Source organism: Chiloscyllium plagiosum, chromosome 17, assembly GCF_004010195.1.
Source record: "Chiloscyllium plagiosum isolate BGI_BamShark_2017 chromosome 17, ASM401019v2, whole genome shotgun sequence".
NCBI classification, from domain to species: Eukaryota; Metazoa; Chordata; class Chondrichthyes; order Orectolobiformes; family Hemiscylliidae; genus Chiloscyllium; species Chiloscyllium plagiosum.
The window spans coordinates 27,483,160-27,504,359 of NC_057726.1; the positions used below are offsets into that span (position 1 = coordinate 27,483,160).

General features: G+C 42.9%; 1 protein-coding gene across 3 annotated transcripts in view; it reads left to right on the forward strand.

Annotated features, from left to right (window-relative positions):
* Window positions 1-4,168: 4,168 nt before the first annotated feature.
* tmem231 (transmembrane protein 231) overlaps window positions 4,169-21,200 on the forward strand; it is a 50,805-nt gene continuing 33,773 nt past the window's right edge. For all 3 annotated transcript variants that reach the window (XR_006314096.1, XM_043706719.1, XM_043706720.1), the window contains exon 1: window positions 4,169-4,404. Coding sequence is in view for 2 of the 3 variants with exons in the window: in XM_043706719.1 (XP_043562654.1) it covers window positions 4,266-4,404 (139 nt within the window). In the remaining variant the exon portion in view is untranslated. The remainder of the gene's footprint in view (window positions 4,405-21,200) is intronic.

Genomic DNA, 21,200 nt, shown 5'->3' on the forward strand with positions numbered 1-21,200 from the left:
ACATGAAGACAGACAGCCAAATCAAATCAGCCACCTTATCCTTGTATTTGTAACACAGTAAAATTAAAATACTCCATGATTCTCAAAATTAATCCCAACGATTCCTTTTTGAATAACCATCCATATTTAGATAACCAATACTTGGACACAAGATTTATAGCATAAACAAAAGATATAAAAATTAATTAATAATAGCGGTGCTTTAACAGAGCAAAGTTAAACCACAAGGTAATCTAATTAATGTCTACTCTCGAAACTCAATCCTCTTTAAATCTAGCCCTCACTCTCACACAAAGACTAACAGATAAGGTTAAGGGATAAACCAAAAGAAAAATAAATAAATTTAGCCAAATCACTTAAGCAGACTCCACAATCCATAACATCACTGGCACATAGGATTATATCTTGCTTAATTTCTGATGATACCAACTCATACACATAACTTCCAATAGATTCCGAGGAATATTCATTTAATTCTTACAACTGAAATTCTATTCTTAAAAGTTGATAATGAGAGGATAACCAGGGAGCCATCAAACCTCTGGCCTCTTCTGACTTAAACACAGTTCAAAAACCACTTCAAACTCAGGCCTGCCTTCACTAGATTGATTGTTTCCTATGAGGTCCAGTCAACATTCAACATTTACCATCTGTTTGAGCATAAGGTCTCTCTGGAGTCGAAACATCTTTGGAGCACCTTAAACAAGAAACAACCTGCAATTAACCTTCAGTTCTTGCCTCATAAACAAATATCAGTGTATTTATTCTCTTTTTAAAACAAAGATTACCGTAGCTTTCAGCTCACAGTTCACAGAACCAAACCAAAAACAAAAAAAATGAATATGTCAACAAGGATTTAACACAAGTAATATTCATGCCACACAAGTATCAGGTGATGACCATTTCAAAAAGAGAGAATCCAACAATCGCCCCATAATATTTAATGGCATTATCATTACTGAATCCAAAATTGTCAACATCCACAGGGTTACCATTGACCAGAAACAGAACTGGACCAGCTATATACATACTGTGGTTATGTGAATAGGTTAGAGGTTAGGATTCTGTAGCAAGTAACTCATTTTCTATATTCCCATTCCTGTCCAGTATCTACGTGGCACAAATCAGCAGTCGGATGGAATACACTTTCACTTGCCCGGAGGTGCAACTCCAACAACACTCAAAAAACCTGATCCCATCCATGACAAAGCAGCATGCTTGATTGGTGTCACCTCTGTATCTTTAACATTCACTCCCTTCACCTGACGCACAATAACAGCAATGTGTACCAACTGCAAAATGCACTGCAATAATTCATTAAGGGTCCTTCAATAGAATCTTTCAAACCTGTGACCTCCACTACTTAGAAGGACAAGATGTGGAGGAGCCGGTGTTGGACTGGGGCGGACAAAGTTAAAAATCGCACAACACCAGGTTATAGCCCAACAGGTATATTTGGAAGCAGCAGCAGTGCTGTGAACGCTAGTGCTTCCAAATAAACCTATTGGACTATTACCTGGTGTTGTGTGATTTTTAACTTAGATGGACAAGGGCTGCTGATGCTGCCTGTGGAAAGTATATTTCACTGTTGATCAGGAGACAAAAACTGCATATAGTACTCCAGGTGTGTTTCTCACCAAGATTCTTTATAATTGTAGTAAGACATCATTAATCCTCTACTTAAGTTCTTTGGTAATATGAACCAATATATCATTTGCCTTAATTGCTTCCTGTATTTGCACATCAATTTACAGTGTCTCATGAGCAAGGACACTGAAATCCCTTTGAAGTTCAACACAACTAAGCCTCTCACCATTTCAGAAATAGTCTGTATTTCTGGTTAAACCATGAATCTGGATAACATTACATTCCCTTACATTGTATTCCATCTCCCAACTTTTTACCTTGTAACTTAGCCTCTCTGAATTCTCTTGAAGCGCCTTTACAACTTTCTCACAACTCACAAATCTAACTCATTTTGTCTCATCTCAAATTAGCAAAATTACATTTAATTCCCACATTTAAATGCTACGTTCTTGTTCAAAAAAGGGGGTAAAGATAACCTCACCAACCATAGATCAGGAAGTTTAATTGCAGTGGTGGGAAAGCTTTTAGAACTAATAAGCAAAGGCAAAAGTAATGGACACTTGGGAAATTGCAATTAAGAAAAACCCTTTTCCCTTGGTGGAGGGTTTAGTGACCAGGGACATAGATTTAAGGTAAGGGACAGGCTGTTTTGAGGGGATGTGAGGTAACATTTTGCAGAAACTCTCATAACATTTAAGAAGTGTTTAGACGTACACTTGTGATGCCAAAGCATATAAGTCGATGAACCAAGTGCTGAAAAATGGGATTAGATCACTTAGGTGGTTGTTTCTGACTGGTGCAGACTTGAAAGCCTTTTTCTGTGCTATAGACCTTCATGACTTTATGACAGAAAAAAGTTAGATTAGTCATTATCTAAGATCAGAGCCTGGTCTATCTATGATTATCAAGTACAGCAACATGTAATTTGAAAGTATAATAAACTGTGTTACTTTGAGATCTAAGCCTGAAGACAAGTTCTTGATTTTGTCTTCTCTTTGATTAGTCTATCTTGAATCCAAACTCCACATGGCATCAAATCACACAAAAAAAGAGGTTTGAGGACCAGAGAGCACATATTTCAAGTAATTATTAAAAGAAGTAATGGTGACATTCTTCGTCTTGTCAAGAACAAGATTCCCAGTGGTGTGGAAATTGTCAACAAATTGGACAAGAAACTTTCAACCTCAGCTAATTGACAATGTCATCCACTCTCTTGGAAGAGAATCTTCAATCCTTGCTTAATGCCTTTGCGGAAGCATACTGAAGAATTGATTTAATCCTCACCCTGAATATAACTCAAATCCTTTACTATCTGTCCCAAGTCAAGTTCTTGTCCATCTGTCCATTAAGAAAAACAGAGGAATCTTCCCAAACATAGAACATTTCTCCTAGCTGGGAAACTAATTCTCATCTATAGTTGACATGGATGGGAGAATTCAACACAGATGACTGCGACATCTGTGCTGATACCAAGATCCTTGTGTATAATTATGTCATCCTTCTGGCTCTTCTACATGGCTCCAAAACTTGGATTACAAATAGACATCATCTCAAGGTCCTTGAGAAGTACTATCAATTTTGTTTGAGATGGATTCTCTGCATCATTTGGGAGGACAAGTCTACTAACATCAACATCCTTGAAGCAATAGCACCAGCATCAAGACCATGATGGTCCAAAACCAACTGCCATGTGCTTAAGATGCCTGAGTTTTAACTGCTAAAGCAAATCATCTTTGCCCAGGTCAATGAAGGCACTTGAGCAAGAGGAGGGCAAAGGAAGCATTTCAAAGACTCCCTGAGACTTCCCCCGAGAAATGCAGTATATATGTCAATACATTGAAGAACTTTTGTTTAGAAGTAACTGACTAAGGTTCTGTATGAAGGAACACAACTCTTTGAGAATACCCGTCATCAGGAGAAAGTATGGAAAGGAACTAAAGAAAGAATGCCAGCGAACTCATAGCCAAGGACCAAGTCCACCACCCAGAAACAACTTCCAATTGTGTGGTTGGACAGCAGATTCTAGAATGAGAAGGGCTTTTGCCCGAAACGTCGATTTTCCTGCTCCTTGGATGCTGCCTGACCTGCTGTGCTTTTCCAGCACCACTCTAATCTAGAATTGGATTCATCAGCCATGCAAGAATCCACAGGACCAATAAACAGTTACACGGAATTTTGCAGGTAGACAATCATAATTATTAGTGATTGATGAGGTGAGGACTTTTGACGGCATGAAAAAAATCTTTTACATGTGATTTGAAATGGCAATGTGGTGTGAACTGCCATTATGGCAAAGTACAGTTTCAATTGATGCTTTCAAGCAAGAATTAGAGCATTGTCTGAAAAACATGAAACAAGTGGGCAATATCACTCAACTGAACTGTTCCTTCAGAAAACCAGGACACGTACCCTCCCCCAGCATTGACCAACATGCGATTCTGAGAGACCAAGCTTAGCTCTGGACGAGGTGGGAGGGTGGAGCCTCCTCACTCTCCCGTTCCGATTGGATGGGTCTGGGTGACGGCTGGACCCTGTCGTCCTGTGGTTGGGTGATGTTGCTGTCAGTTGTGATAGCCCCGCCTCACACTGAGGCCTGACGACGGTTGCCCTGGGAAGCGATGGGAACCTGACACCAAACTCGAACCGAAGCGGCGGTTTCCCCAGGAGCTCTGTCACCAATGGCCATGTACGAAATTTATTCGCATCCGTCATTAATTCGTTACAAAACAAGCATTTTCACCAAAGCCACCTTGTTCTTGTTGATAGTTATGGCGCTTACATACATCCCGCCGCTTTTGGTTGCCTACAGGAGTCATGGTGAGAAATTTAATTCAATCTGGTGATAGACCATTGGCCTAGTCCAGTACTTTCTTAGGAAAGCTCGAATTAGAAATCCTTGTGATGTAATTTTTATTGTTGTTTATACGGTTCGGGTACATGAAGCTAATTGTAAATTGTGATCGTATTATGTTTATGAGGGAAATAGTACAATTTATAAAACCTTGGGGAGACTATTACTGGAGAATTTTGTGGTAATTTTGATCTTATTAAGGAAAGGATGTATTTGCTTTGGAGGGTGATTTAGATTGATCCCCGGGTTGACGGATTTACCTCGAGGAATAGTTAATAGGTTGTATTACGTAGAATTTAAATGAATGAGATCTCATTTGAATATACAAAAATCTTTCAGAGATGCGTTCAGTGCAGGGAGGATGATTTCCCCTTGCTGGCAAGTTTGGAATTCAAAGTCACAATCTCAGAATAAGGGACTGAATATTTAGGACTGATTTGAAGTGAAATTATATTGCAACCAATGGTTTTAATGTTTGCATCTTTGATACATATCCTAAGGGCTGTGGATGCTGAGTTATTGACTACATTTAAAAGAAAACAAAACTCGTGTTCATATTGCACTTTTCATTACCACCTGATCTCAACATGTTTTGCTGCCAATGATGTACTTTTCAAGACCAGCAATTTCTGTTTATGCACTTCTCAAGTGTAGTTAGTCACTGTTATGTGAAAGAAGACAGGGATTGATAGAAAAACGTCTGCAGATGCTGGAAATCAGAAATTGCTAGAAAAACTCAGCGGATCTGGTAATATTTGTGGCAAAGAAACAGAGTTAACATTTCAGGTCCAGTGACCCTTCTTCAGGACTAATTGTAGTTTGGAAAAGATTGGTATATATGCTGAAAATTAGAGTAAGGAGTAAATGATAAGTGAAGATGGAGGTGAGAAAGAGAGTCATAATCATAGAAATGTACAGCACAGAAATAGACCTTTGGTCCAACTCGTTCATGCCGACCAGATATCCCGAACCGAATATAGTCCCATTTGCCAGCACTTACCCCATATTCCTCTAAACCCTTCCAATTCATATACCAGATGTCTTTTAAATGTTGTAATTGTACCAGCCTCCACCACTTCATTTGGCAGCTCACTCCATACATGCACTACCGTCTGTGTGAAAAAGTTGCTCCTTTGGTCCCTTTTAAATTTTTCCCCTCTCATCCTAAATCTACGCTATCTTGTTCTGGACTCCCCACCCTGGGGAAAATACTTTGTGTATTTAAAAAAAATGTATAAACCTCTATAAGGTCACCCCTCAGCCTCTGACACTCCAAACAAAAATAGGCCCAGTCTATAGCTCAAATCGTCCGACCCTGGCAACATCCTTGTAAATCTTTTCTGAACCCTTTGAAGTTTTGCAACATATTGCTGATAGGAGGGAGACACAATATTCCAAAAGTGGCCTAACCAATGTCCTGTACAACTGCAGCATGACCTCCCAACTCCTGTATTTGATGCTCTGACCAATAAAGGAAAGCATACCAACATCTTCTTCACTATCCTATCTGCCTGCAACTCCACTTTCAAGAAACTATGAACCTGCACTCCAAGTCTCTTTGGTCAGTAACACTCCCCAGAGCCTTACCATTAAGTATATTAGTCCTGTTCTGATTTGCCTTTTCAAAATACAGCACCTCACATTTATCTAAATTAAATGCTATCTGTCTGTCTTTGGTCCATTGACCCACCTGATTGGAAAAACAGTTGGGCAGACAAAAGAATGGTTAAAGGTCAGCCTGGGAGAACCATTAGTGGCTGACAGTGTGTTGTTTCTGGTAGCAGGGTTAAAGTGAGGTCTACAGATGCTGGAGATTAGAGTCAAGAGTGTAGTGCTGGAAAAGAACAGCAGGTCAGGCAGCATCCGAGGAGCGGGAAAATCGATTTTTCGGGCAAAAGCCCTTCATCAGAAAGGGTAGCAGCTCATATGATAACAAGGTCTTGTGTGGGTTTGGGGTAAGGACATTGGAGAAGATTTGTAGTTCAGGTTGTGGATCAGGTTGTAAATTTGTTCGCTGAGCCGGTAGATGTTTCTCAGACGTTTCGTCACCAGGCTAGGTAACATCATTAGTGAGCCTTCGGTAAAGTGTTGGTGTTCTGTCCTGCTTGCTATTTATCTGTCTCGGTTTGTTGTGGTAGGTGATATCATTTCCGGTCTGAGAGGTTGGTGAATGGGAACCAAATCTATATGTTTGTTAATGGAGTTCTGGTTTGAATGCCAGGCCTCTAGGAATTCCCGTGCGTGTCTTTGTTTAGTCTGTCCCAGGATGGATGTATTGTCCCAGACGAACGGGTGTCCCTCTTCATCTGTGTGTCTGGATACCAGTGATAGTTGGTCATGTCTTTTGGTAGCTAGTTGGTCATGTCTTTTGGTAGCTAGTTGGTGCTCATGTATCCTGATGGCTAGTTTCCTGCCCATTTGCCCAATGTAATGTTTGTTGTAGTCCTTGCAGGGTATTTTGTATATGATTTTGTTCTGCTGATTGTTGGCATGGGGTTCTTTAAATTCATCGGGAGCTGTCTCAATGTGGTGATAGATTTGTGGGCTACTATGGTGCCTAGGGGCTGGAGTAGTCTGGTTGTCATCTCTGAGGTGTCTTTGATATGTGGCAGGGTGGCTAAAGTTTCTGGGCGTGTGAGGACTGCATATGCTGGAGATTAGAGTTGAGAATGTGGTGCTGGAAAAGCACAGCAGGTCAGGCAGCATCCGAGGAGCAGGAAATCGATGTTTTTGGGCAAAAACCATTCATCAGGAAATTTACAATCTGATTTGAGAAGGTGCTCAGGCTCTAAAATTGTTGACTTTGATATTGAGTCCTGAAGGTTGCAGGGTCCCCCGCGTGGAAAATAAGATGCTGTTCTTCGAGCTTGCACTGAGCTGCTGGAGCACTACAGCAAGCCTGAGACAGATGTTGGCCTGGGAACATAGTGATGTGTTGAACTGGTTATTAAAACATATGTGGAAAGTGTTAGAAGGTGGAATAGAGAAGGGAAATTCTTCATAAATGATTGACCTACTCTAGCTCCCCTTTTTTATGTTCTGCTTGGTATTTTTTCATGAATGGGTAGAGGCTCATAAAAAGTTGTCTGAATTTGAATGTGTTTTGTTTCTGCATAGGAAACTGTTTTACAGCTTTGTAAAATTCTTTCATTGAATCTGTGCATTACAAGCAAAGGGAGCATTTATTGACCTTGAGTTGGGTAATTTGCTAGACTTCTTCAGTGGGTAGTTATGAGTGAAACACATTCCTGTGGGCATGAATTTACATGTAGATCATACCAGGTAAGGATGGCAGATTTCCTTTCCTAAAGAATGTTAGTGAGCTAAATTGATTGATTGTTGGAAAAGTCAGTGATGGTTTCATGGTCACCAAAAGACATTCTCCATTTAATTCTACTTTAATTAATTCAGCTTTAACTGCACCAAAGGCCAATGGTAGGACTTAAATGTAATTCCACAGAACATTAGCTTGAGTCTCTGCTCCAGTGCGGTTACCACTATACCACTAGCTCCCCCTTAAATGTAAAATAAATAATTAGTGTGTGGAATGCACTGCCAGTGGTGGTAGTAGAGTCAGAGACATTAGGGACACTTTAAGTGACGGCTGGACAAGCACATGGACAGCAGTAAATTGAGGGGTGTGTAGGTTAGGTTGACCTTACATTAAGATAAATGCTTGGCACAACATCCTGAGCCAAAGGGCCTGTACTGTGCTGGACTGTTCTATGTTCTAATAATTCTCTGAAATTGTAAAGTCATCATCAGCTTCAAAATTGGCATTCAGAATGTCTGAATGTGGGAGTATGACTAGGCTATGTTTAGTGAAATTGAGATGGATATAGAAAGGCAAAATATCTCTCCTTGTCCATCTTTAACTGTCTGAATCCTCTGTCCTGGTTGACCACACCATTCTCCAGTAACATCATTCCATGGCCATCCAGCTGTGGGATTGCACTTATCTGGTTATAATTGTAGCTGTCTAATTGTAGCCAGCAAATCACTTGCATGACTTTCTGTTCCCAGACTCCTATTTTTCACTTTTTTTATCTGCATGCTGCCACTTGGTGACATATTTGAAAACGGTGATAGTTTGCTTACTGAGCCCCGCTACTTACCTCTACCCCACTACTTACCTCTCTTGATCTCTCCATTCTCTCTAAATTCCCAGACTGCTTGGCTGATATAAAGTACTCGTTGAACGGAATTTTTCTCTAACTAATATTGGAAGAATAAAGCCACTGTTATCAACAATTGCTATCAGGTGGCATCTACTCAGCAATAATCTGCTAGCAACAATCTACTCGCTAATGCTCAGTTTGGATTTTGCCAAGACCAAGAGCTCCTGACATCATTATGATCTTGGTTCAATCATGAACAAAAATTGGACTTGAGTTGAATTGAGATTGACTGCCTTTCATATCAAGGCAGATAAGCAGAAGACCGGAAGAACACAGCAAGCCTGGCAGTATTTAACTGAGTAAGGCATCAAGCAGCCTGAGTAAAACTGGGTTCAATGAGAACCGGCAAAAAACTTCTCACTGAATGGAGTCTCTGGAAGAAAGTTGTGGTTGCCAAACATCTCGTTCCCAGGATATCACTACTGGAGTTTCCTGGGCTAGCGTCCTCGTCTCAAACATCTCTAGCTGCTTCATGAGTGACCTTTTCCTCATCACAGGATTAAAAGTGCAATGTTCACTGATGATTGCACAATACTAACATAATTTGTATCCATATGCAGCAAGAGCTGGACAACCTGCAGACTAGGATTAATGGGTGGCATGTAACATTATCACAAAACAAGTGGCAGATTAGAGGTTAGAGTCTCCTCAGTTGAGGACTAAAGAAGGAAAAATACAAGTGGCAGGTAATGACTAAGAGAGAATATAACATTCAGTGGCTATTCATTAATGTAATGTGGATGTCACAGGCTAGGGCAGTGTTTATTACCTAACTATAGTTGCCCTTGAGAAAGTGGTAATGAGCTGGTTTTGTTACTGCTGCAGTTCTTTTGGCTCACATTACTGTTTGGGAGATGGTTTTGGGATTTTAATGATATTGATGGAACAGTGATATGTTGCCAAATCGGGATGGTAATTGGCTTGTAGGGGAACATTTATCTGGTGCTGTTCCATTGTATCTGCTGCCCTTACATTTTTAGATGGTAGTAGTTGAGTTTGGAAGGTGCTAAGGACCTGGTGAATTTGACCTTAGTGAATTACTGCTGGAGGTGGTACATACTGCTGTTACTGAGTGACAGTGCTGGAAGGACAGAATGTTTGTGGATATGATGCTGATCAAGTGGACTGTTTTTGTCCTGGTTGGTATGATGTTTTTGGAGCAAATGCTTCAGCCTGTCTTTTGCAGATGTGCTGGCTGTCCCTCAGGAAGGATGGGAGTATTTGTCAAGCCTTTTTCTCCGCCGAGTTGTTTAATTGTCCAGCATTATTCAGAGCTGGATGTCTTGCTCCTCAGATGCTGCCTGACAGGCTGTGCTTTTCCAGCACCACACTCTTGACTTAGATCTGATCTGTTGGTTGTTGAATTGCTTAGCCCTGTTTATCATTTTCTGTTTAAGTTACTTGTGATGAAAGTTGTCCTCTTTTTGTTGCCTCACTAGGTTGACACCTCATTTTTACATATATCTGGTGCTGCTCCAGGCACTCCTCGTTGAACCAGGGTTTGTCCCCATGCTTAACTGGTAATGGTAGAGTGGGTGTTTTAAAAAATTCTCAAGGTCAGGTTCGTAGGAGAGTAGTCTGACACAGAACAAACGACCAAGAGGCGAGTCTGCTAGAATATGAGCATTTTATTCCCCGCAGCGTCGCCACAACCAGGTCTCATACTTACAACGGGTCTGGCTTATACTCACTCTACATGTTACCGGAACTGGGAGCCGTCAGTTCTCGTAGAGCGGTTGCCAACAACCCACGCTCCGCGGTTAAACGTAACCCCGGAGCAGACTCACCGAACTGGAGACTTTTCCAGCTGATATACTCTTTTCCAGATATAAACATTCATGTGAACAGCAGAGCAAGGCTAAAAAACACATTCCATTCTGGTTACATACAGATAAGAAGATTCACACGGGGAGGTGTGTAATAAGATTCACACGGGACTAAGCAACACCTCCATTCCGGTTAGATTCACACATGTATTGGGACATAATTTTTAACCGTTTCACCACAGTGGGGAATGTGGCAAGACATGTAGCTGCAGATTGTGTTGGAGCGCAATTCTGCTGTTGTATCACAGTGCCTCATGGATGCCCAATCTTGAATTTTGTGATCTGTTTGAAGGTGATAGAGTATCTTTAATGTGAAGATGGGATTTCATCTCCACAAGGATTGAGCGGTGGTTACCTTTACTGATACTGTCATAGATCATATATTGTACATCTGTGGTACATAGATTTTTGGGGATGAAATCGTGTATTTTTTTTTCCCCTCTTGGTTCCCTTACCAAACGCCATGACTCACCATCCTGACTTGGAAAAAGATTGACATTCCTTCACTATTGAGAAAGTGAGGATTGCAGATGCTGGAGACCAGAGTTGAAAAATGTGGTGCTGGAAAAACACAGCAGACCAGGCAGCATCTGAGGAGCAGGAGATTCTCCTGCTCCTCGGATGCTGCCTGGCCTGCTGTGTTTTTCCAGCACCACATTTTTCAATTCCTTCACTCTGGCTGGAATTCACTTGGGTTCACCCATAGCAGGTGGACTGCAGCAGTTCAAGAAGGCAACTCACCTCTACCTTCTCAAGGGCTTCTAGGGATGGGCAATAAATTCTGAATGGCCAATGATGCTCACATTCCACAAATGAATAAAAAGAAAAGATTCACCCAGTCTAGCAGCAATGCCCATTAGGACTCAATCAGCTTGATCAATAATTGTGCTACTGAGCCACTCTTGAAGTCCCTAAGACTGAATTCTGCACCCTTGCCACCATCAATACTTCCTTCAAGTGGTTATCAACATGGAGGAATACTGGTTCATCAGCCAAACAATGACAGTATATAGCATTCACCAAGAAATGTCCTTACCTACATTTGATCTGATGCCATGAGACTTCTTGGGGTCCAGAGACAATGTTGAAGACTCCTAGGATTACTTCCCAGATATTGGTAAGTGGAGCTTAGCCGAGTTGGCAAGACAGTGTTTTCCAAAACGAGAAAGTGAGGACTACAGATGCTGGAGATCAGAGTCGAGGGTGTAGTGCTGGAAAAGCACAGCAGGTCAGGCAGCATCCTGAGGAGCAGGAGAATCTACGTTTCAGATGGAAGCCTTTCATCAGGAATGAGGCTTGTGGGTTGGGGCTGAGAGATAAATGGGAGGGGTTGGGGTTGGGTGGAAGGTAGCTGGAAAAGTGTAGGTGGATGAAGGTGAGGAAGAGGGTGATAGGTCAGAGGGGGGTGTGATGGACCGGTCCGGAGAGCGGTGCCGACTTGGAGGCTTGGGACTGGGATAATGTGGGGGTGAGAGGAAATGGGAGAACTGTTGAAATCCACATTTACCCCGTGTGGTTGCAGAGTCCCAACGCAGAATATGAGGCGGTCTTCCACCAGGCATCGGGTGGTAATGGTTTGGCGGTGGAGGAGTGGGAGGGGGAGTTGAAGTGTTCAGCCACGGGTTGGTGGGTGCGAGTGTCCCAGAAATGTTCTCTGAAACGATCTGCAAGAAGGTGTAGATGTAGAGGAGACCACACCAGATGCAGTTGATATTGGTCTCCTCTACATCAGGGAGACAGGACACATTCTTGCGGGTCATTTCCGAGATTCTCCTGTTCCTCGGATGCCTACTGATCTCCAGTGTTTTTCAATATCATTTCCAGTGACTTAGTTGAAACTAGGTAGTCATAGAGATATATAGCACACGGGATACATGTGGATTTCAACAACTTCTTTATTTTCCCTCCCCCCCTCATTATCCGAGTCCCAAGCCTCCAGTTGATACTAGGGAGTCATAGAGATGTATAGAAACAGACCCTTTGGTCCAACCTGTCGATGGCAACTAGGTATCCTAAATAAATCTAGTCCCATTTGCCAGCATTTTGCTCATATCCCTCTAAACCTAATCATATACCCATCCAAATGCCTTTTAAATGTTGTAATTGTACCAGCCTCCACCACTCCCTCTGGCAGCTCATTCCATACATGCGCCCCTTAGATCCCTTTTAAACCTTTCCCCCTTATCTTATGCCCTCTGGTTTTGGACATTCCCAAGCCAGGAAAAAGACCCTGTCTATTGGCTCAGTGGTTAGCACTGCTGCCTCACAGCACCAGGGTCCCAGGTTCAATTCCTGCCTCAGGCGACTGTGTGGAGTTTGCACATTCTCCCTGTGTCTACGTGGGTTTCCTCCCACAATCCAAAGATGTGCAGATCAGGTGAATTGGCCATGGTAAATTGCCCATAGTGTTAGGTGCATTAGTCAGGGGTAAATACAGGGAATGGGTCTGGTTGGGTTACTCTTCGGAAGGTCGGTGTGGACTTGTTGGGCCGAAGGACCCATTTCCATACTGTAGGGAATCTAATCTAATCTATTTACCCTATTCATGCCCCTCATGATTCTGTAAGGTCACCCCTCAGCCTTTGATGCTCCTGACAAAATAGTCCCAGCCTATTCAGCCTCTTCCTATAGCTCAAACGCCCCCCCCCCCCCAACCCTAACAACATCCTTGTAAATCTTTTCTAAACCCTTTCAAGTTTCACAACATCCTTTCTATAGCAGGGAGACAGAATTGCAAGCAGAATTCCAAAACTTGCCTAACCAATGTCCTGTACATCTGCAACCCTGTACATCTGCAACATGATGTCTCAACTCCTATACTCAATGCTCTGACCAATAAAGGCAAGCATACCAAACGCCTTCTTCATCATCTTATCTACCTGAGACTGCACTTTCAAGGAACAATGAAACTGCACTCCAAGGTCTCTTTGTTCAATAACACTCCCAGGACTTTACCATTAAGTGTATAAGTCCTGCCCTGATTTGCCTTTCCAAAATGCAGCATCTCACATTTATCTAAATTAAACTCCATCTGCCACTGCTTGGCCCATTGGCCCATCTGATCAAGATCCTATTGACTCTGAGGTAGCCTACTTCGCTGTTCACTACACCTCCAATTCTGGTGTCACCGGCAAACTTACTAACCATACCTCCTATGTTGACATCTAAATAATTTGTATAAATGATGAAAAGCAGTGGACCCAGCATCGAATCTAGTGGCATACTGCTGATCACAGGCCTTCAGTGTAAAAAGCAACCCTCCAGCACCACACTCTGTCTTCTACCTTCGAGGCAGTTTTGTTCTCCCTTTTATTTCCTGTGATCTAACCTTTCCAACCAGTCTGCTATGAGGAGCCTTGCCATACGCTTTACTGAAGTCCATATAGGCCATCGCTCTGCCCTCATCAATCCTCTTTGTTATTTCTTCAAAAACTCAATTAGGTTATTGAATCACGATTTCCCACACACAAGGCCATGTTCAGTTTTATTTCCTTTTTGAGACATTATATTGGTTAGATTTGTAGAATTCCTACAGTGTGGAAGCAGGCCATTTGGCTAATTGAGTCCATACTGACCCTCCAAAGAAAATTCCACCCAGACCCACCCCCACTACCCTATCCCTGTACCCTGCATTTCCTGTGGTGAATCCACCTAACCAGCACATCCTTGGACTGTGAAAATAAATCGGAGCACCCAGAGGAATGCCACGCAGTCACGGAGCAAATGTGCAATCTCTACATAGATAGTTGCTCGATGTTGGAATTGAACCCAGTCTCTGGTGTTGTGAGGCAGCAGTGCTGACCACTGAGCCACCATGTTGCCCCAAATTGATATTACTGAATGGCTTGCCAGGCCATTTTAGAGGGCAGTTAAGAGTTTATACACACTTAAAAGGGTTGGGGTCGGGGTCATATATAGGCTAGACCAAATAAGGATGGCAGTTTTTCTTCCCTAACTTCAGCTTAGCAGAGAGTGGAAAGCAGCAACAGGATTCTCAACAAAATTCTGATGAAGAATCATCAAACTCGAAACATTAACTCTGCTTTCTCCCCACAGATGCTGCCACACCTTCTGAATTTCACCAGCAATTTCTGTTTTTGTTTCAGACCTCCAGCATCCTCAGTCCTTTGTTTTACTTTAAGAGTAAATCTTACGGCCACCATTTGTGTGAGTCGCCGATGGCACTTCAGTGTGTTAAGCGTTGCTGCGTTTAAAAAAGGATGGCACGGTGCTCAGTGGTTAGCACTGCTGCCTCACAGCATCAGGGTCTCAGGTTCGATTCCAGCCTCGGGTGACTGTCTGTGGGTAGTTTGTACATTCTCCCCGTGGCTGTGTGGGTTTCCTCCAGGTGCTCTGGTTTCGTCCCACAGTCCAAAGATGTGCAGGCCAGGTGAATTGGCCATGCTAAATTGCCCATAGTGTTAGGTGCATTAGTCAGAGGGTAATGGGTCTGGGTGGGTTACTCTTCGGAGGGTCGGTGTGGACTTGTTAGGCCGAAGGGCCTGTTTTCACACTGTGAAATCTAATCTAATCTAAATGAAAGTCAGGACCAATGTAGTAAAGTTAGTCCAAGGGGAGTAATTTTATAATATTATTAGGTAAGTGTAATTTTTTTTTAAAAAGAAGGTAGTAACTAAAGGGCTTAAGGAAAGTCATGGCAGGAGAGTTTGTACCTGTGGTATGCTCTTCCTGTGCAATGTGCTAAGTGAAGCTTCAGTTGTCCCTGGCAGTTGCATGTGCAGGAAGTGGTGTCCAGGTGCAGCTACTGGATAACTATTTAGAATCTGGAACTGCACGTGAATTTACTGTGGAGCATATGCGATGCTGAGTATTTCATGGATCGTATGGTTAGTGAAGTGATCACTTCACAGGTGAAGGCTGAACTGACAGGGCATGGGAGACCTTCAGGCAGAGTCAAGGAAGGCAGGGAGTGCAGTAGTCCTCTGGCCATTCCCTTTTCTAATGGCTTTACTATTTTGGTTAGTATTGCGGAGGTGGGGTGTGTTGGGGGGGGGGGGGGCGCGGTGGGGAATGACTGTGCTGGTGAAAGCAGTGGGACCCAACTCCATGACACTATTGATGGCTCTGCTGCACAAGAGGGGAGAAAGAAGAACTACTGGGTTATAGTGATAGGAGATTTCATTGTAAGGGGAACAAACAGGCATTTCTGTGGTTGCAAAAGAGACTTCAGGATGGTATGTTGCCCTCCTTGGTGCCAGGATCAGAGATGCCACAAACTGGCTGCAGGGCATTGTGAAGGAGGAGGAAAAACATTGGGTAACAGTATGCACCACAATGACATATGTAGAAAAAGAGATGAGCACCTGCAAGCAGAATTTAGGGAGTTAATAAATAGGTTTTAAAAAAAAAACCCAAAAGAGTTAATCTCTGGATTACTTCAGATGCCACATGTTCATGAGTACAGAGATAGAAGGTTAGTCCTGATGAGTACATAGCTAGCGAGATGGTGTAGGAGGGACCTTTGGATTAGTGGGACCTATTCAAGACAGATGAGTTGCACTTCAACTGGAATGGGACTAGCATCCTTTAAGGGAGGCTTCCTAATGCTGGGCCCGACCAGGTGAGGACAGCAAGCTTTCTTTTTTATTTCTGTAAACCTTATGGTGTTTTACAATGATCGTAACCGAGTTAGCTTGCAGAGGTAGAAATAGGCTGTTTTAACTGATCATTACAAAGTCAGAAGCTCATCTTCAGGTCAAATATGATGAAGGTTGTGAGCAGATTAAGTTAATTTTAGCATGTTGCCAGGGAGAGGGTTAAAGTCATTAGCTCAAAAAAGGAATTTGGATGGGGACTGAATACAATGATTTCATTCTTCCCAATATCTAATGGGAAGAAATTTCTGCTCAACAAGCACTGAAAGCTGGAGCAGCAGATTGATAATTTAGAATCATTAAATCCCTACAGTGCAGAAAGAGGCCATTCAGCAACTCTCAAAGAGCATCCCACCCAGACCCTGCCTCCCACCCTACCCTCATAACCCCACATTTACTATGGCTAATCCACATTTACTTTTGCTAATCCACTTAGCCTACACATCCCTTGACACTAGGACAATTTGATATGGACAGTCCACCTAACCTGTATATCTTTGGACTATGGGAGGAAACTGCAGCCTCTGGCAGAAAGCCACGCACACAGGGAGAGAACATGCAAACTCCACACAGACAGACATCCAAGTTTAGAATCTAACCCAGGTCTCTAGCACTGTGATGCAGTAGTTCTAATCACTTAGCCACTGCGCTCTCCCTCTGTTTAGTAGCAGTGACTTCTGAAGGGTCAGGATCAGTTGGGAAACTGGAAACCAAGGATAGCAGAAGGAATGATGCAGGAGCCTTAACAGAGAAAGCATATAATGTGGTGAAGGGCAGTAGGAAACCAGAGGATGGGAAAGCTTACAAAAAACAACAGAGGGAAACAAAAAAAGAAATAAGGAGGGAAAAGATTAAATATGAGGGAAAGCTAACCAGTAATATAAGAGAAGACTGTAAGCGTTTCTTTATATATATAAAGGGCAAAATAGAGGCAAAAGTGGACATTGGACCACTGTAAAATGGCACTGAAGTGATAGTAGTGGCGAGCAAGGAAATGGCCAAGGAACTGAATAATTACTTTGTTTAGTCTTCACCAGTATATCCCAAAAATTCAAGAGAGTGAGGGACAGAGCTGAATATGGTGGCCGTCACCAAGGAGAAGGTGCTAGAAAAACTGAATGACCTGAAGGTGGATAAATGATCTGGACCAAACAGACAACACCCCAGAGTTCTAAAGGAGAAGGCTGAAGAGATAGTGGAGGCAATAGTGGTGATTTTCAAGAATCGCTCGAATTAGGGAGTGTCTCAGAGGATTGGAAAATCACTAACATGACGCCCCTGTTTAAAAAGGGAGTAAGGCAAAAGATGGAAAATTACAGACCGATTAGCCTAACCTTGGTCTTGAGCAAGATTCTGGAATCTGTTGTGAAGGATGAGATTTCTGAATACTTGGAAGTATATGGTAAAAGAGGTCAAAGCCAGCATGGTTTCATCAAGAGGAGATCATGTCTGACAAATCTGCTAGAAGTCTTTGGGGAAATAATGAGCTTGTTAGACCAAGGAGAGCCAATGAATGTTATCTATCTGGACTTCAAGAATACCTTTGACAAGGTGTTGCACAGAAGGCTACTGAGTAAGGTAAGGGTCCATAGTGTTAAAAGCAAGGACCTAGCATGGATAGAAGCTTTGCTGTTTGGCAGAGAACAGCGATAAAATGGTCTTTCTCAGGATGGCAGCCGGTGACAAGTTGTGTTCCACAAGGCTCAGTGTTGGGACCACAACTTTTCACTTTATTTGTTAATGATCTAGATGAAAGAACTGAGGGCATTCTGGCTAAGTTTGCAGATGATACAAACATAGGTAGAGGGATAGGTAGCATTGAGGAGGTGGGGAAGCTGCAGAAGGATTTAGACAGGTTAGGAGAGTGGGCAAAGAAGTGGCAGATGGAGTTCAACGTGGGAAAGTGTGAGGTCATGCACTTTGGTAGAAAGAATAGAGGCATGGGCTATTTTCTAAATGGGGAGAAAACTTAGAAGACTGAAGTGCAAAGAGACTTGGGAGTTCTAGTCCAGGATTGTCTCAAGGTAAACTTGTAGGTTGAGTCAGTAGTTAGGAAGGCAAATGCAATGATGACATTTATTTTGAGACGACTTGAGTACAAAAGCAAGGATGTACTTCTGGTCAGGCAACATTTGGAGTATTGTGTGCAGTTCTGGGCCCCATATCTCAGGAAGGATGTACTGGCCCTGGAGTGTATTCAGAGAATGGTCCCATGAATGAAAAGCTTAACATATGAGGAACGTTTGAGGGCTCTGAGTCTATAATTAATGGAGCCTAGAGAGATGAGGGAGTATCTAATTGAAACATAATGGCCTGGACAGAGTGGATGTTGTGAAGATGTTGCCATTGGTAGAAGGGACTAAGACCCAAGGGCACCACCTTAGAGTAAAGAGAAAACATTTTAGAATGGAGATAAGGAAAAACTTCTTCAGCCAGACATGGGTGGATCTATGGAATTCATGTGCAATGAAAGACACTGATTGGGGTGTTAATGTAAGGACTGCATTAGAATGCAGAAAGGCACTTACTCAGTTGATGGGACATGGATATCTTGGTATTCCTGCAGTAGTAGTTTGGTCTTCAAGGGCCAAGATCCTTTCCTCATGGGGGTATGAAGAGTTTAATGTAAGGCACCCACACCTCGTCTGGGCCCTTTCTTCCCTATTTTGGACTGTTTCTCATGGAATGGAACAAAGTGTGTGATTGAGTATAATGGAAGTAATGACACACCAGTTAGTGCCATGCAGGTGAAGGTAAGATGGTGAGGTCACCTGAGTGAGTGAGTAGATAGCCCTGCAAGATCTCTGCAGTGGTAGTGTGGGAGGTCAGGGTATTGGGGGCAGGTAGGTGAGGCAAGATGTTATATACAACAATGACAGTGGTAGATTGTGAACCTTTATGAGAGGTCCATGGAGTAGTAGAATTAAAATAAGTGTGAGGCAGCAGAGAGAAGATGGCGACAATTACCCTGGTAGAACAGAGAAGGTCAACACAACTGGTCATTTCGCTGGACTGTGGAGACTGCACTGACCCTGGTGGTGACTTTGAACATGTCTGGCAGGGTCTGAAGGCATGGCTTGCTCTGGTCAAAGAGGAAGAGGTCATACCTCCTCTGTACGACTCTGTCAACCAGCCATCCAGCTCTTTATCCACAAAGGCAAACCTTTCCTTCTCTGCCATGTCCAGGGAAAAGATGACTAGTCATGTAGGGAAACTCTGAACTGTTAGTGCTCCAAATTGTCAGTGATGCATCAACACAGTTGAATCAGACTTGCCAGCTTGCCTGCTGACTGAAATGGGCGTGGAATTAAAAGGTTAGTGAAATTTCTCAGAGGCACAATCTTGTTGTTCTGTGCAGTCCTTAATGTTATAAATGTATTACGTTGACTCATGCCTTTCACTTGAGACTTTAGGATTTGTTGTGGCATGCCAGATACAGTGGATTCCTCTCCTCAGTGTCCCATTAGGATACAGGAAGGCATGCTTCATGGGGAAGAGATGAATGCTACAACTAAAAAAGCTGTTTCCTGGGGCTGGTAAAGATTCAGTTTAAAAATAAAGATTTTTTGTGTACCAAGAGACACTGTCCAGAAAAAGCAATGTGAAGTGTGCAGGGGCACACCAACACACTAATAGAATCCCTTGCAACATAATTCCGAAGGCACTTGCTCAGCGTACTCCATCTTGCTGGGAACGGTCTCTTGCATGCACTGGCTTGCTGTTTTTCACTCATGCAAAATGCTTAGTTTGGCACTACTAGATGTTGGTATTGTCTGCTAACAAAGTATGTATCTGAATTGGGAAGCATATCACAAGTAATACCTAGAATAGAAGATTTCATGTTTGAGTACATTCCAAAAGGTATTCAATACAATATCACATCAAAGGTTACTGACCAACATAAGATCTCATGGGGCTGATTTTTAAGCAATGAAAGAGGACTGGCACCAACAGGAAACAGAATCTGGATAAATAAATTGTTTTCAGGTTGACAAACTGTAACAAGTGTGCTGCTGCAGGAATCGGTGCTGGGACCACAACTATTTACAATCAATATTTATGATTTGGATGAAAGGACTAACTGTTTGAAACCAAATTTGCTGAAATCATGTTAAGTGGGAAAGCAAATTGTGAGGAGGATGCCAAGCGTTTGCAAAGCAAAATGGGTAGGTTAAGTAAGTGGGTACAGGTTGGCAGCTGGAATATAATGTGGGAAAATGTGAAGCCGTTCGTTTTGGTGGGATGATTAGAAAAGCAGAATATGAGGGGATCTAAGATGGCGGCGATCTGAGAAGATCGCACTGCAGAGCTTCACATTGCAGCAGGAGCGGGACGGTCCTTTAACCCGCCCAACCCAGGTCATCGGGATTTCTTGGGACTTCGGAAACCGGGTCTGCAGTTCAGCCTGCAGCGGCCTCGGAGCCGGTTACTCTCGTGAGATGCTGGGGAAGCAAATTGAAGAAAAGCTGGCTCCAATCTCTCTCATACTGCAGAAGCATGAACAGCAGCTAGGGGACCTGGAGAAGAGTTGGATGAGGTGGAGCACAGGGTCGCAGTGGTGGAATTTGATGCCAGTTCATCCAAGGATGAGATCCAAGGATGAAGATGCAGATCCATAATTTGCGTGACCAAGTGGATGATATTGAAAACAGCGGCAGGAGAAAAACCATTCAGATCATCGGTCTGCCTGAGGGTAAGGAAGATGAGCGGCCTCCAGAATTTTTTGAGGATTGGCTTCCAAAATTCTTTGATTTGGAGGCTGGCATGAGAGGATTGAAGATAGAGAGGGCTCATCGGGTCGTAGGGAGGAGATCAGGTCTGGGTCAACGTCTTCGTCCTCTCCTGGTGCAGTTCATCATTACCGGGATAAGGAGAGAGTCATGGACTCTTCCTGATTCCAGAGGAAGAATCTGAAGGCCCTAATTTACGAGGGCTCTAAGATCATGTTTTTTCAGGACTTTTCAGCGGTGTGATCCAGAAACGAAAATCTTACGACGGTGTCAAGAGGAGACTGAGGGAGCTTGGGATTCAGTATTCCCTGAGATATCCGGCAGTGCTTTGGCTCACCTTAGATGGATCCATGCATCTCTTTGACACATCGGAGAAGGCAAGAGACTTTGTGGACAAACTAATTTGAACAGTT